Source organism: Jaculus jaculus, chromosome 15, assembly GCF_020740685.1.
Source record: "Jaculus jaculus isolate mJacJac1 chromosome 15, mJacJac1.mat.Y.cur, whole genome shotgun sequence".
Classification (NCBI taxonomy): Eukaryota; Metazoa; Chordata; class Mammalia; order Rodentia; family Dipodidae; genus Jaculus; species Jaculus jaculus.
The window spans coordinates 75036695-75053637 of NC_059116.1; the positions used below are offsets into that span (position 1 = coordinate 75036695).

Here is a 16943-nt window from a genome sequence, read left to right on the forward strand (position 1 = left end):
AGCTGACCTGGAATTTGTTATGTAGTCGCTGGGTGGCCTCAAAATCGTGGTGATCCTCCTACCTCTGTCTCCAAGTGCAGGGTGTGCTACCATACTCAGCCTTTTCACTGTATTTTGTTTTCTTGAGTTACTTTTTTGCCTTCATTTATCATGGGTTAAACATTCAATGAGAGCCTATTCTTTTCTTGATGTGTTTTTTACATGATGCACTTGACCTGTATGCTACAGTCCTGCTGATTGGTTACCTCAAAGCACAGTTAATTACTCCTTGGCGAACAGACTGCAAACACAGGCCTCCTTCCAAGCCAGTGACACGGCGCGCGCCCGCCCTGCACCTCGGCTGCCTGCCTGCGCAGCGGAGGCTCTCGTGCACACACAGCTCATTGCTCACCGACGTTAGGGTCATCAAATATTTGTACAGCAATAGATATATTATTAAAAATGTTTTACTTTTAAAATTTATTAGAGTGCTTGCTTTGGCAGCACATATGGTAAAATTGGAACTAATACAGAGAAGATTAGCATGGCTCCTGTGCAAGGATGACACGCAAATTCATGAAGCGGTCCATATTTAAAAATATGTGTATTTATGAGACAGACAGACAGACAGACAATGGGCATGCTAGGGCGTGTTATCTACTGCAAATGAACTCCAGATGTATGGACCACCATATGCATGTGCATCTGGCTTATGCTTTTATTTCTTTATTTTTCCAAGTAGGGTTTCACTCTAGCCCAGACCGACTGTGAACCCACTGTAGTCCAGGCTGGCCTTGAACTAACTCAAGGTGAATCTCTTACTTCTGCCTCCCAAGTGCTGGGATTAAAGGCATGTGCCACCACACCCAGATGTTTATTTTTAAATTTCATTTCAGAGCGAATGGGTGCCCCAGGGCCTCCAGCCACTGCAAATGCACTCCAGATGCATTTGTTACTTTGTGCATCTTATGTGGGTACTGGGGAATTGAACCCAGATTGTAGGTTTCACAGGCCCCTTTTTGTTTATTTTTATTTATTTATTTGAGAGTGACAGACAGAAAGAGGCAGAGAGAGATAGAGAATGGGCACACCAGGGCCTCCAGCTACTGCAAACAAACTCCAGATGTATGTGCCACCTTGTGCATCAGCTTACATGGGGGGAATTGAGCCTTGAACCCGGGTCCTTAAGCTTCACAGGTAAGTACTTAACCACTAAGCCATCTCTAAAGCCCCACTTTTCTTTTTTTCCCCGAAGGTAGGGTCTCACTCTAGCCCAGGCTGATCTAGAATTCACTCTGTATTCTCAGGGTGGCCTTGAACCCACAGTGATCCTCCTACCTCTGCCTCCTAAATGCTGGGATTAAAGGTGTGAGCCACCATGCCGGGCCCCTTATTTTTTAAAAAATATATTTTATTTTTATTTATTTGAGAAGGAAAGAGGCAGAGAGAGAGAGAGAGAGAGAGAGAGAGAGAGGGGGGGGGAGGGAGAGAGAGAGAGAGAAAGGGAGAAAGGAAGAAAGAGCACGCCAGGGCTTCAAGCCACTGCAAACAAACTCCAGGTGCATGTGCCACCTGTGACTTATGTGAGTCCTGGGGAAATCAAACCCAAGTTCTTTGCCTTTGCAGGCAAGCGCCTTAACTGCTAAGCCATCTCTCCAATCCTCCCACCACTTTTATTTGAGCCGGGCGTGGTGGCGCACGTCTTTTATTCCAGCACTCGGGAGGCAGAGGTAGGAGGATCGCGTGAGTTCAAGGCCACCCTGAGACTACAGAGTTAATTCCAGGTCAGCCTGGACCAGAGTGAGACCCTACCTCGAAAAACCAAAAAAAAAAAAAAAAATTATTTGAGAGAGAGAGAGAGACAGAATGGGCATACCAAGGCTTCTTGCCTCTGCAAACTAACTCCAGATGTATGTGCCACTTTGCACATCTGGCTTTATGTGGGTACTAGGGAATCAAACCTGAGTCCTTTGGTGTTGCAGGCAAGTGCCTTAACCACTAAGCCATCTTTTCAGGCCCCTCTTACTTTATTTTTTGCAACAATATCTTGCTCTGTTATTTCATGCTGTCCTGAAAACTCACTATTTTAGCCCAGGCTGGCCTCCTAAATGGAGACCTTCCATGTCCAAAAGCAGTGAACCTCCTAATATGCCTTTTCTGTACTTGTGACCAGATAGCCAAATTCATTAAAATCAGGAAGCCGTCAGAATTTTCTGAATTTCTGACCTCCTTTAAAATCTTGTTACTGAGCTGGGCGTGATGGCGCACGCACCTTTAACCCCCACACTTGGGAGGCAGAGGTAGGAGATTCACCATGAATATGAGGCTACCCTGAGATTACATAGTGAATTCCAGGTCAGCCTGGGCTACAGTGAGATAATACCTCAAAAGGGGGGGCATGCATGATGGTGCATTCATATACTCTCTCTCTTCTCTTGCCTCACAAATAATAAATGTTTATTTTTCTCTCTGTCTGCCTCTTCCTGTCTCTCTCAAATAAATTTTCTTATTTTCTAAGGTAGGCTCTTGCTCTAGTCCAAGCTAACCTGGAATTCATTCTGTAGTTCCTGGCTGGCCTAAAATTCAGCAGTCTGTCTATCTCTGCCTCATAAGTCTGGGATTAAAGATGTGCACCACAATGCCCGGCTAGGGAAAGCCTTCTCTGTATATTTGTTCTTCCAAGGTCTCCTGCACTCCCACCTATTGCTATGCTTACTCCTAGTGTTTAAAGGTAGCAGTATGCTAAAAGTAGTAAGTAAGTCAGAACTCCGAACTGTAGAGTTTATGCTCAGCCTCATATACTTACTAGCTTGATCTTGATTGTGTCTAGTTATGGCAGTGGAGGAGATATCAATGTCAAGCTCCTCCTGGTGCCTGACCCTCACATCTAACAGCCGTCTGTCCACCCTCGCCCAGTCTGTTGAAGCAAGGATCTCTGGCTACTCACCTAAGAACCTGAAGGCACACCCTGCACAGACAGGAACTTACATAGGTCCAGGTCTCTTCAGCCAGAGTCAAGTTTCTTTTAAAAATCACTGCTTTGTGGGCAGGGGAGATGGCTCCACAACTAAAGGAGCTTGCTTGCAAAGCCTGCCTGTGTGGATTTGATGCTCCAATACTCATGTAAAGCCAGACACAAAGTAGTGAATGTATCCGGAGTTAGTCTGCAATGCAAAATGTTCTGGAACGCCCATACTTTCTCTATTAAAAAAAAATATCATTGCTTTCGTGTTAAGGAGACTTGCTTTTTTTTATTTCCTAGGGGTAAAATTCAGGATAAACTCCGGTCACTCTTTTTTCAGCTTTCCCCTACTGTGGCAGTAATTTATGAATAAGCATCAACAGAAAGCACTAGCATCCAGCACATAGCTCCACTTAGTGCTACTGTTCACAGTAGCAGGGCCTTCATCTGTATCAGTGTGTGTGACTTAAAACCTGCACTTCTCTTACTCTGAACAGACAAATGACTCAGATAAACTCTGCTAAGGCATATAACATCTTTCACTAGACACCCTGCTACAAAAACAAAACCAAAAATCTGGCCAGATCTGGATCCTGCTCAGTGGGGAGGTGACTTCCATGCATGCACACACCACTGTCCTGGCTGTATCACCTGGAATGACAGGAGCACGTGAAGCCGGGGCGTTACACCCCTCGTCTACACAAACTCCTTACCTCACATCTTCCTTTAGCTTTTTATTTTCTCTGTAGTGAAGCAACCACTTCCATCTTCCATTTTCATTTAGTTTTTCCAAGGTTTTGACAATTTCCTTCAGTTGAACTGTAGAGTAAGCATAGCAAGACAGGATGTGTCTTAGGGTTTTGTTTTTGGTGTTGTTCATGCAAGGTTCAGCAATTACTGCTTGTGAATAAGACCCCTATGTCCCTGCCACTTACTTAGCTGGGTCATGTCTGTTCTCTCAAAGGCATGGCCCACTGCCCTTCAAATCAGTCCTACCTGCTAGTAGTAACACAATGGGAAGAATAAGCACGCGGCGGTGACCAGCAATAAACCTGACCAGAGCAGTCACACAACAGAACAAAAGCAGACCTTCAGTGCAGGAGCACGTCAAATGGAAGTTTCTAAGCGCAATTCACGATTAAGGTGATCTTTCTGATTCTGCAATGGTATCTACATTGAGCTCAGATAGGATCAGAACAGAAACAGGGCTGGATTATACCTTAAAATATCTGCCATAGCAGAAAGAATATAAGAGCCAAAGGAAGGGTAGGACTCCTTACAACATGCTCCTCCAGACACAAATTCCTGGATATCCATGGCCTCACAGTGCCTGACACTACCTACACAAGACCATCATAGGAGGAGGAAAAGGTCGTGACATCAAGATAAAACAGAGACTGATTGAGAGGGGGAGGGGATAGGATGGAGAGTGGAGTTTCAAAGGGGAAGTGGGGTGGGGGGAGAGAGGGCATTACCATGGGATATTGTTTATAATCATGGAAGTTTTAAATAAAAAAATTAAAAATATAAATAAAATAAAATTAATTTTTAAAAAGCCAAAAGACAAACAAAAAACAACAAAACCGGGCGTGGTGGCACACGGCTTTAATCCTAGTACTTGGGAGGTAGAGGTAGTTGGATCACCGTGCGTTGGAGGCCAGCCTGAGACTACATAGTGATTTCCAGGTCAGCTTGGGCTAGACTGAGACCCTACCTCAACAGACCCCCCCCCAAAAAAAGCTAAAAAAAAAAAAAAGAAATAATCATGTATTCTTCAGTGTCTACTGATAGCTTTAATTATATTATCTAATATCAAAAAGTATGTAATATGATGCACACTCATCATTCATGCAGCTTTTAGAGTCATAAAATAAATGTATATACTACTTGTGGTAGTTTGAATAGATGTTCCCCTAACAGATTCATTAGATTTCATTATTAAGCTTTTACTAAATAAAATTATTTATTAAGTTTAAAACAAATCTGCCAGGAGAAGTAATGTACCAGTGTTCCAGGAGATACTTAAAGAGGATGACTTTTAGCAGTCTTTTAGATTTCTGTGGTAACAGTGAGATGTTTGGAGTAGGTCATCAGAAGAAGAGTAAGGCTGACTCTAAGCCAAAAATGTTGGCAAGGGAAGGCCTCAGATATAAACCCATCACATTTAGCACAATTAGGAGTTTGGACACAGTGGGAAAAAGGAACAGAGATGCAGGTTTGCTGATGAAGATGAGTAGTGAAGTTAACAGAACTGGTTGGTCTAGGAGAATTAGTACATAAAAAAGTGTTTAGGGAGGGACGGAGAGATGGTTTAGCGGTTAAGTGCTAGCCCATGAAGCCTAAGGAACCCGACTGAAGGCTTCATTCCCCAGGACCCACATAAGCCAGATGCACAAGGGGGTGCATGCGTCTGGAGTTCGTTTGCAGGGCCCTGGCACGCCCATTCTCTCACTCTCCCCCCACCCCCCATCTCTTTCCCTCTCTTTCACTCTCAAATAAATAAATAAAAATAAAATTTTAAAACAAGTGTTTAGGGGGCTGGAGAGATGGCTTAGTAGTTAAGGTGCTTGCTTGCAAAGCCTAAGGACCCATGTTCTTCTCTCCAGATCTCACATTAGTCAGATGCACAAAGGTGAGACAAGTGCATGATTGCACATGCCCACTAGATGGCGCAAGAGTCTGGAGTTTAATGGTGGTGGCTGAGGCTTCAAACATATGTATCTATCTCAAACAGAATACAAGAATATATCACAAAGATGATTCACCCCAACCAAGCAGGCTTTATACCAGAGATACAGGGATGGTCCAACAAATCCTAATCAATACATGTAAGACACCACATAAATGGACTGAAGGAAAACAAAAAATACATGATCATCTCAAAAGATGTGGAAAAGGCCTTCAATGAAATCCAACATCCCTTTCATGGTAAAAGTCCTACAGAAACTGGAAACAGAAGGAACATATGTCAACATAATAAACCCTAGTTATAACAAACCTACAGCTAACATAATACTAAATGGGGAACAATTTGAAGCTTTTCCAATAAAATCAGGAACAAGACAAAGGTGTCCATGGTCCCCACTTTTATCTAATATAGTACTGGAAGACTTAGCTACAGCAATAAGGCAAGAGATACACATAAAAGGGATACAAATTGGAAAGGAAGAGATCAAACTATCATTATTTGCAGACGATATGATTTTATATATATGCAAAGGACTCTAAAGACTCTGCCAGCAAAGTATTGGCTTGATAAACACTTTTAGCAATGTAGCAGGATACAAAATAAGCACAGAGAAATCAGTAGCCTTCCTATATACTAACAACACACACAGAGGATGAAATCAGAGAAACATTCCCATTCACAATGGCCTCAAAAAAATAAAATAAAATAAAAAGTAATAAACCTAACCAAGGAAGTGAAGGATCTCTACAATGAAAACTTATGGCAATCTTACCAAAAACAATTTATACATTTACTGCAATCCCTATCAAAATTCCAATGGCATTCTTCATGAATAGACAAAAATAATCCTAAAATTCATTTGGAAGCACAAAAGAACCTCGAATATTTAAAGCAAATTTTAGTAACAAATATAAGGTTGGCAATATCACCATACCTGAGTTTAAGCTATATTACAGAACCATAGTAACAAAATCAGCATGGTACTGGCACAAAGACAGACACATCAATCAATGGAACAGAATAGAAGACCCAGATTTAAGTCCAGGCAGCTATAATCACCTGATTTTAGAAAAAAATATTCACTGGAGAAAAGACAGCCTCTTTTTTTGTTGGGAAAACCTGCTATCTGTATGCAGAAGGATGAAAATAGAACCTTGTCTTTCCCCATGCACAAGAATCAAGCCTAAATGGATCAGGGAATTTAATATCAGACCTGAAACTCTGAAACTGCTAGAGGAAAAAGTAGGGGAAACCCTTCAGCATGTTGGCATAGGCAATGACTTTCTGAATATAACCCCAATTGATGAGGATATACAACCACTAATCAGTCACTGGGAGCTCATGAAATTTAAAAGCTTTTGTACAGTAAAGGACACTGTGAATAGAGGAAAGAGGCAACCTACAGAACAGGAGAAAATCATTGCCAGCTATACACCTGACAGAGGATTAATATCCAGGATATACAAAGAACTCAAAAAACTAAAAAAAAAAAAGAAATCAAACCCAATTAAAAAATGGGCTATGGGGGCTGGAGAGATGGCTTAGCGGTTAAGCGCTTGCCTGTGAAGCCTAAGGACCCTGGTTCGAGGCTCGGTTCCCCAGGTCCCACATTAGCCAGATGCACAAGGGGGTGCACGCATCTGGAGTTCGTTTGCAGAGGCTGGAAGCCCTGGTGCGCCCATTCTCTCTCTCCCTCTATCTGTCTTTCTCTCTCTGTCTGTAACTCTCAAATAAATAAATAAATAAAAATTAAAAAAAAAAAAGAATCTGAAATGATACAGGAGTTTGGTTTAAAAAAAAAAAAAAAAAAAAAGGGCTATGGGGCTGGAGAGATGGCTTAGCGGTTAAGCGCTTGCCTGTGAAGCCTAAGGACCCCGGTTCGAGGCTCGGTTCCCCAGGTCCCACGTTAGCCAGATGCACAAGGGGGCGCACGCGTCTGGAGTTCGTTTGCAGAGGCTGGAAGCCCTGGTGCGCCCATTCTCTCTCTTCCTCTATCTGTCTTTCTCTCTATGTCTGTCGCTCTCAAATAAATAAATAAATAATTTAAAAAATGGGCTATGGAACTAAGTAAGGTTCTCAAACGAAGAAATACAGATGGCATATAAACATGTAAGAATAGTTCTATATCCTCAGCCATCAGAGACATGCAGATTAAAACTACTTTGAGATTCCATCTCACTCCTGTCAGAATGGCCATCAACATATGAGGGACTAGAGAGATGGCCTAGTGGTTAAGGCACTTGCCTGCAAAGCCAAAAGGACCTTGGTTTGATTCCCCAGGACCCATGTAAGCCAGATGCACAAGGAGATGCATGCTTCTGGAGTTCGTTTGCAGTGGCTGGAAGCCCTGGTGCACCCATTCTCTCTCTCCCTCCCCTCCAATAAATAAATAAAAATAAAATATTTTAAAATAATAATAATAAAAAAAAAACAAATGAGAGTTCCAGTTAAGATTGCGGCATAGGAACCAGCCAAAGGAACCTGAGAAAAAAAAAAAAAAAAAAAAAAGCAAAATACAGTCCTACGAAAAAGTGGGGTGTATAAGAAATTATCAATGGCAGCAGAGAAGTAGGAGAGATCCAGAGCATCTAGAACACACACAGACAGGCAGAAGCAGCTGCAACAGCGGTGGCACCAGGTCTGGGGGTCACAGCTGCAAGGCTCGGCTTGAGCCGCAGAAAAAGCCAGGTGAGGAGATTTTCCACACACACACTGGACCTCCTCACAAACTCAAGAAATGTGAAGGGAGGACTGCAGTGTCCAACAGAGGAGCAGATCATGAGGTAGAGGATCAGGTAGACCAGCAGGAGAAATAGAGCCACCATCCACAGTCTCCCCTCCCTCTCCCCCACTGCCAGCAAAAGTGCAAGCACCAGAGACTGGGGAAGGGAGATCACAGCATCCGGCACCGGTGACCAGAGCAGCAATCCAATGACCCAGCCAGCCTACCTGGGCCCACAGTGCACCAAAAAGGGACCCAAGCAGAACAGCTTAATTGAGACCAAAATCATCCCAAAAGGTGACTGGTATTACACCTGCCAAATAAGCCTGGTATATAGGCTTGAATCGGAAGTGCTAACAGCGCCTTGCATATCAGGATAAATTGTATGTTAAATATGATGGATTTGTCATTCTTAAATAAGCTATATACTGGCCTTGTCATTTGTTGCTTCCTGATTTATAATGGCTTTGTCTCCTCTTCTGTTGTTCATTAGGGAAGGGTCTCACTTCATCACAAGCTGACTTGGAACCCTCAACAGACCAGAAATCTTAACCTACTGGTTGACAGGATTAAGGGTGTGGGGCAATATACAACCTAAGGGACAGTGACTTTCTTAGAGGATCTGGCTGTAATAATACCTATTCTTGCATAAATACTCTGTGCTGTTTTTCATTGGTTGTGTACACTGTTTAGTTATATTTTAGAATTTACCTTTTTGTTTTTGTATTTCAAGGTAGGGTTTCACTCTAGCCCAGGCAGACCTGGAATTCACTATATAGTCTCTCAGGGTGGCCTTGTACTCATGACAATCCTCCTATTTCTGCCTCCCCAATGCTGGGATTAAAGACGTGCACCACCACGCCCAGCTCTGCCTGTATTTTGTTCCACTCAACCTACTTGAATACTCTCACAGCAGGCAAACCCAACATCAAGGGTCACTTTTGCAGATACTCTGAGAGTCTTAAGAGCCATACCTAGCACCTTGAGCTCCTACCCTGAAGATATATAAGATCAGACTGATTGATACATCTGATAATACTGCAGTTAATTAGAAAATCCAAACCTTAAATTAATCCAAGATGCAAAAATATGTACATTATAACACAAGAAACACCAAAATCAAGACAATATAAATCCACCAAAAAGTATTAATGCATCAAAAATGACCTCCACTGAGAATGATTTGGAGGAAATGATTATAAATATGTTCAAAGAAGTCAAAGAAGAAATCAAAGGGATGAAAGAGGAAATCAAAGGAATCAAAGAAGACACAGGAAACCAATTTAATGAAATAAAGAGATCAACACAAGACATAAATAAGGAAATAGAAATAATGAAGAAAAACCAGTCAGAATTACTAATAATGAAGAACAGAGTCAATGAAATAAAGAACTCTAGAAAAATCTCACCAGTAGAATGAATGAAGGAGAGGACAGAATATCTAAAGAAGACCAGATGGCAGATCAAATACAGTCCAACAAAGAGAAAGACAAACTTATAGAAAAGTATGAATGAGAATCCCAAGATACTCGGGACACTATGAAAAGATCAAACATGAGAATTCAGGGCATATTCACTCCAAAGACATAGTAGGCATCTTCAACAAAATCATAGAAGAAAACCTGCCCCAAATTGGGAAAGAGGTGCCAATATAGATACAGGAATCATTTACAACACCAGCCAAACAAAACCTGGAAAGAACCTCTCCTTCCATATTATAATTAAACTACCAAACATACAAACCAAAGAAAAAATATTGAAAGAAGTTAGAGAGAAAAATCAAGTTACCTACAAAGGCAAGCCTATCAGGATTACAGGAGATTGTTCAACACGAACTTTAAAAGCCAGAAGGGCGTGGAGTGATGTATTCCAAGTTCTGAAAGATAACAACTGTCAACCAAGGTTACTTTATCCTGCAAATACATGGAGAAAGAAGGACATTCTACAACAAAAGTAGGCTGAAGGAATATTTGAAGACAAAACCAGCTGTACAGAAAATACTTGAAACAATCCTCCATGCTGAAGAGAAAGAAAAGCACACATATAAGGAACCTGGAAAAAACAAATCATACTCAAATAGTAGTTAATACAAGAGAGCAAAGACTAGCCGGGCATGGTGGCGCACGCCTTTAATCACAGCACTCGAGAGGCAGAGGTAGGAGGATTGCCATGAGTTCGAGACCACCCTGAGACTCCATAGTGAATTCCAGGTCAGCCTGGGCTAGAGTGAGACCCTACCTCGAAAAACAAACAAACAAACAAAAGAGAGAGAGAGAGAGAGAGAGAGAGAGAGAGAAGCAAAGGCAAAACCAGAGGAACTACAAAAAAAAAAAAAAAGGCAAAAATAAATACATACCTTTCAATAATATCTCTTAATATCAACGGCCTCAATGCCCCAACCAAAAGACATAGGTTTGCAGACTGGGTAAAAGCAGGATCCTTCAATTTGTTGCCTCCAAGAAACTCACCTTTCTACAAAGGATGGACAGTATCTTAGGGTGAAAAGTTGGAAAACGGTATTTCAAGCAAATGGTCCTAGAAAACAAGCAGGGGTTCAACATACGCAAATCGATAAATGTAATACATTATATAAATGGACTGAAGGACAAAAATCACATGATCATCTCATTAGATGCAGAGAAAGCATTTGAAAAAATCCAACATCCTTTCATGATAAAACTCCTAAAGAGACTGGGAATAGAAGGGACATCTCTCAACATAATAAAGGGTATTTACGACAAGCCTATAACCAACATATTACTAAATGGGGAAAAACTGGAAGCTTCTCCACTAAAATCAGGAACAAGACAAGGGTGTCCACTGTCCCCACTTTTATTTAATATAGTACTGGAAGTCTTAGCCATAGCAATAAGGCAAGAGACACACATAAAAGGGATACAAATCAGAAAAGATCAAGTTATCATTATTAGCAGATGAAATGATTCTATACATAAAGGGCCATTAAGACTTTACCAGCAAACTCTTAGAGCTGATAAACACCTACAGCCATGTAGCAGGATACAAAATAAACAGAAGTCAGTGGCCTTCCTATATGCTAACAACAAACACACAGAGGATGAAATCAGAAAATCACTCCCATTCACAATTGCATCAAAAAAATAAAGTACCTTGAAATAGACCTAACTGAGGAAGTGAAGGATCTCTACAATTAAAACTTTAAAACACTCAAGCGAGAAATTACAGAAGACACTAGGAAATGGAAAAACATTCCTTGTTCCTGGATTGGAAGAATCAGTATTGTGAAAATGGCAATCTTACCAAAAGCAATCTACACATTTAATGCAATCCCCATCAAAATTCCAATGGCATTCTTCATAGAAATAGTAAAAACAATCCAAAAGTTCATTTGGAAGCACAAAAAACCTTGAATAACAATTTTCAGTAACAAAAATAAGGCTGGTGGCATCACCATACCCGATTTTAACCTATACTACAGCGTCATAGTTACAAACACAGCATGATACTGGCACAAAAGCAGACATGTAGATCAATGGAACAGAATAGAGGACCCAGATGTAAGTATGAGAGTAGCTATAGCCACCTGATATTTGACAAAAGTTCCAAAAATACTCATTGGAAAAAAGACCGCCTCTTTAGCAAATGGTGCTGGTAAAATGTAGAAGGATGAAAATAGATCACTCTCTCTCTCCATGCACAAGAATTAAGTCCAAATGGATTAAAGACCTTAACATCAGACCTAAAACTCTGAAATTGCTAGAGAAAAAAGTAGGGGAAACCCTTCAACATATTGGTCTTGGCAAAGACTAAATATAACCCCAATTGCTCAGGCAATAAAACCACAAATTAACTGCTGGCACCTCATGAAATTATAAGGATTTTATACAGCAAAGGATACTGTGAATAAAGCAAAGACACAACCTACAGAAAGGGGAAAAAAAAGTCTTTGCCAGCTATACATCTGATAGAGAATTAATACCTAGGATATAAAAGAACTAAAAAAAATTACATAAGAAATCAAACAAGCCAATTAAAAATGGGCTATGGAACTAAATAGAGAGTTCTCAAAAGAAGAAATACAGACAACATACAAACATCTAAGAAAATGTTCTTCATCCCTAGTCATCAGGGAAATGCAGATTAAAACTACATTGAGATTTCATCTCACTCCTGTCAGATTGGCTACCATCATGAAAACAAATCCATAATGCTGGCAAGGATGTGAAGAGGAACACTTCTACACTGTTAATGGGAAAGCAATCTGGTCCAGCCATTGTGGAAATCAGTGTGGAGGTTCCTGAGACAGCTAAAAATAGATCTACCATATGACCCAGCTATTGGCCTCCTAGGCTTATATCATAAGAACTCTTCTCACAACCTTAGAGGTATTTGCTCAACCATGTTTATTGCCACTCTATTCACAATAGCTGGGAAACGGAAGCAGCCTAGATGTCCCTCACCTGATGAGTGGATAATGAAGATGTGGCACATTTATACAATGGAGTTCTACTCAGCGGTAAAGAAAAATGAAGTTAAGAAACTTGCAGGAAAATGGATGGATCTGGTAAGGATTATACTAAGTGAGGTAACCCAGGCCCAGAAAAACAAATGTTGCATGTTCACTCTCATATGTGGATCCTAGCTATAGATGACTGGACTTCTGTGTGAGTAGAAAGAAAACTATGTAGCAGAAGCCAGTAAACTAGAAAAGAGATGTAAAGGGAATAGAAAGGAAGGGAGGTGGGGGGACTTAATAGGATGGTATTGTATATATGTAAGTAGAGGAACAGATTAATGGGGGTGAAAAGGCCTAAGTGAGGTCAGGGGAAGAGACTGAGTAAAGGAAAGGTGGAGGGAGAGCTAATCAAAATCTAAGAGGATATAAATAAATCATATGGAAACCTACTTTTCTGGACAATGAAAACACACAGGAGCCATAGTCTGTTACTAGAAAATTTTCGGTGCCAGGCATGGGATACCCTCTAGTCAGTTGATGACCAGGGAGATCCCTGATGTCCCCAAAACATTACAGTCCATTCATTGCCAAAGCTCTTGGTTTCCTACCAGGAATAGATGGTAAGACCCTATTGCTGAAGATTCCACATACTTAGGCTGCAAGGTCCTTGAGAAACCGTGCTAGAACTGAGCTAATAACACATCCATGTAGACCAGCTGACAGAAAGCTGGAAGAAGCCATTCTGCATGCAGTTCAATGGGAGAGAGAAATAAGATACTCAACAGTGGACATGGCAAGCCTTATATTTGGCCAGCCAGGCCAAATGAACCAAGGGGTAAAATAGTGGTGGACTGGAGGCCTGCTCCATGGGAGGGAATACATCCCTGATCCTGAAAATCTACAGCAGGGGTAGTCATGAGCCCTAGGGGTGTAACGTCTGCTGCTGTCTTACTAGATGTATATACTATCCTCATCAAACTGCCCAGTAAGCAGGTCTCTTAATGTTCATACCCATATATTAATGCTATTCTCACTTTTGGTAGAGAACCTTCTCTTTTCAGATGGTAGTCACCTTGGGATGACTCAGAAGGTATCGTGGTACTGGGGAGGAGTTCAGGACTGCAATCTATCACACCTTCCAAATCTCAGGGTCCATTGTGAAGGAGGTGGCAGAAAGAATGTAAAAAGGAAAGGTAGGACTCCTTACACCATGCTCCCCCAGACACAAACTGGCCTGGGTATCCATGAGGTCACAGTGCCTGACATTATCTACACAAGACCATCATAATAGGAGGAAAAGATGATGACAACAAAATAAAATAGAGACTGATTGGTGGGGGAGGGGATATGATAGAGAATGGAGTTTCAAAGGGGAAATTGGGGGGAAGGAGGGCATTACAATGAGATATTGTTTACAATCATGGAAGTTGTTAATAAAAAAAAAAGAAAAAAAAACAAATGACAATAAGTGCTGATAAAGATGTGAAAAAAGAGCAACCCGTCTACACTGTTGATGGGAATGCAATCTGGTCCAGCCATTGTGGAAATCAGTGTGGATGTTCCTGAGATTGCTAATAATAGATTCGCCATATGACCCAGTTACACCACATCTAGGCATATATCCTAAGTACTCATCTCATTTCCTTGGAGATACTTGCACATCCATAGCTACTGCTATTCTATTCACAATAGCCAGGAAATGGAGCCAGCCTACATGTCCCTGAACTGACGAATGGATAATGAAGATGTGGCACATTTATATAACGCGGTTTTACTTAGCAGTAAAGAAAATCAAAATTATGAAATTTACAGGGAAGTGGATGGATCTGGAAAGTATTATACTTTGTAAGGTAACCCAGGCCCAGAAAGCCAAATGCTACATTTCCTCTCTTGTATGTGGATCCTAGCTCCAAATGTTTATATTTATATGTGAGTTGGAGTAAAAATTGGTAGCAGAGGCCGGTAATCTACAAGGAGGCATAAGGGAAGGAGGAGAGGGAAGGCTAAAGGGGAGGGCATTGTATACATTTTAGTAGATGAACAGATTACTGGGGTTCCAAGGGCCTCAGTGAGGTCTGGGGAAGAGACTGAGCAACGGAAGAAGGATGGGTTCAGGGTTAATGAAGTGCTCTTCTTTTCTTTTCTCTAGAAAGAGAATGGGCTCTTCAGGGCTTATAGCCACTGCAATGAACTGCAGATGCATGTACCAACATATGCATCTGGCTTATGTGGGTACTGGGGAACTGAACCTGGACCCTTAGGCTTCTCAAGCATGCTCTTTAACTGCTAAGCCACCTACCCACCCCTTAGTCAAAATTTAAGAGGGTATAAATAAGCTGTATGGAAACCTTTTTTGGACAATGGCACACCCAGAAGCCATAGACTGTTAGTAGAAAATTTTCTGTGTCAGGGATGGGATACCTTCCATTCCATGATGCCCTCAAAACATCATAGGCCATTGCCAAGGCTCTTGGTTTGCCACTAGGAATAAAGGTAAGACTTTACTGCTGAAGACTCAACATGCTTGGGTTGCAAGGTGACTGAGAAATCAAGCTAGAGCTGAGCTGAAAACCTCCTCCCATTAGACCAGCTAACAGAAAGCTGGAAAAAACTACACTACATGTAGCCCTATGGAAGAGAAAAGTTATCAGTGGCAGCAAACAGTGGACACTGCAAGCCTGAAGTTTGGCTATCCAGGCCAAATGAGCCAACAGGTACAATAGTGGCATGTCTGTTACAGGAAAAACCAACTGCTCACTAATTGGACCGGAGGCCCACTCCACAGGAGGGAATATATGCCTGGTACTGAAAACCTATGATAGGGAGGTCATGAACCCTAGAGTTGTAATGCCTGCTGGTGTCTGGCTAAATGCATATATTGCATATATAATATATATAATGCATATATTGTGTTCACCAAACAGCCTTGTAAGCACTCTCTCTTTTTTGTTTTCAAAGATAGGGTCTCACTCTAGGTCAGGCTGACCTGGAATTCACTATGTAGTCTCAGGGTGGCCCCGAACTCATGGCAATCATCTTACCTCTGCCTCCCAAGTGCTGGCATTACAGGTGTGTGTCACCACACCTGGTGTAAGCACTTCTCTTAATGTGCATACTCATGTATTAATGCTACTCTCACATTTAGTTGGAGAAGCTTCTCTTTCCAAATGGGGTTGACTCAAGTCACCATAGCGCTGAGAAGTGATAGAGGAGTGTTCAGCACTAACATATCTCCATTACACCTTCCAAGCCTCAAGGTTCATTGCAGAAAAGAAAGCAGAAAAAAAATCTAAGAGCCAAAGGAAGGGTAGGGCTGCTTACAATGCAATCTTCCAGGCACAAAATGGCCTGGACATCCACGTACTCGCAATGCGTGGTAGTACCTACACAAGACCAACACCTGATTATGACATCAAAATAGAAGAGACTGATTGAGAAGGGGAAGGAATTATGATGGACAGTGGATTTGTGAAGGGGAAAGTGGTTAAGGGAATTATGGAAGTGGTCAATAAAGTGGTCAATAAAGATCAAAATTAAAAAACCACAGTGAAGCCGGGCGTGGTGGCGCATGCCTTTAATCCCAGCATTCGGAGGTAAAGGTAGGAAGATTGCCGTGAGTTTGAGGCCACCCTGAGACTCCATAGTGAATTCCAGGTCAGCCTGGACCAGAGTGAGATGCTACCTTGAAAAACCAAAAACAACAACAAAAAAAACCTTCCGTGTTTAGCACAACACACAAAACCCTCAAGATGTGGTAACTTTTTTTTGTTTGTTTGTTTGATTTTTAGTTGATAAGTTCTTTTGATGAAGCATTACTGGTTGAGGAAAACCTGACCTGACTACCTTTCAGAGAAAGAAAAATGAAAAATTTAGAGACCAACCTAATGTTAAAGTTTCTAATAGCTTATCATCTGAAACCACAAAACCTCCTGAGTGCAGCAGCTCTTCATAACTGTCATTAAGAATGTCTTCAGGGCCGTCCACTCCAGCAAACACAACACTGGGGAGACGCTTTAGCTTCAGCAGAGAAGGAATCTGTGAGATAGAAGGCCACAAAGGTAACGATAAGCCTGCACGTTAAACGTTTTCATCACTTTTTGTTATTTCAAGGTAAGGTCTTGCTCTAGCCCAGGCTGACCTGAAATTTACTATGTAA

General features: G+C 41.5%; 1 protein-coding gene and 1 non-coding gene across 4 annotated transcripts in view; one reads left to right on the forward strand and one right to left on the reverse strand.

Moving 5' to 3' along the window:
• The window catches only part of Tasor2 (transcription activation suppressor family member 2), a 79655-nt gene that overhangs the window by 1564 nt on the left and 61148 nt on the right, over window positions 1–16943 (reverse strand). For 2 of the 3 annotated variants that reach the window (XM_045134594.1, XM_045134595.1), the window contains exons 16-17: window positions 16669–16822; window positions 3655–3760 (exon numbers count right to left, since the gene is read on the reverse strand). In XM_045134594.1, the coding sequence (XP_044990529.1) occupies window positions 3655–3760; window positions 16669–16822 (260 nt within the window). Of the gene's footprint in view, window positions 1–3654; window positions 3761–10838; window positions 10888–16668; window positions 16823–16943 lie in introns of those variants that run through there. The other variant, XM_045134596.1, reaches the window with a different exon arrangement.
• Window positions 468–575, forward strand: LOC123455148. The gene has a single exon (XR_006633707.1). It is a non-coding gene; the product is annotated as a U6 spliceosomal RNA (small nuclear RNA).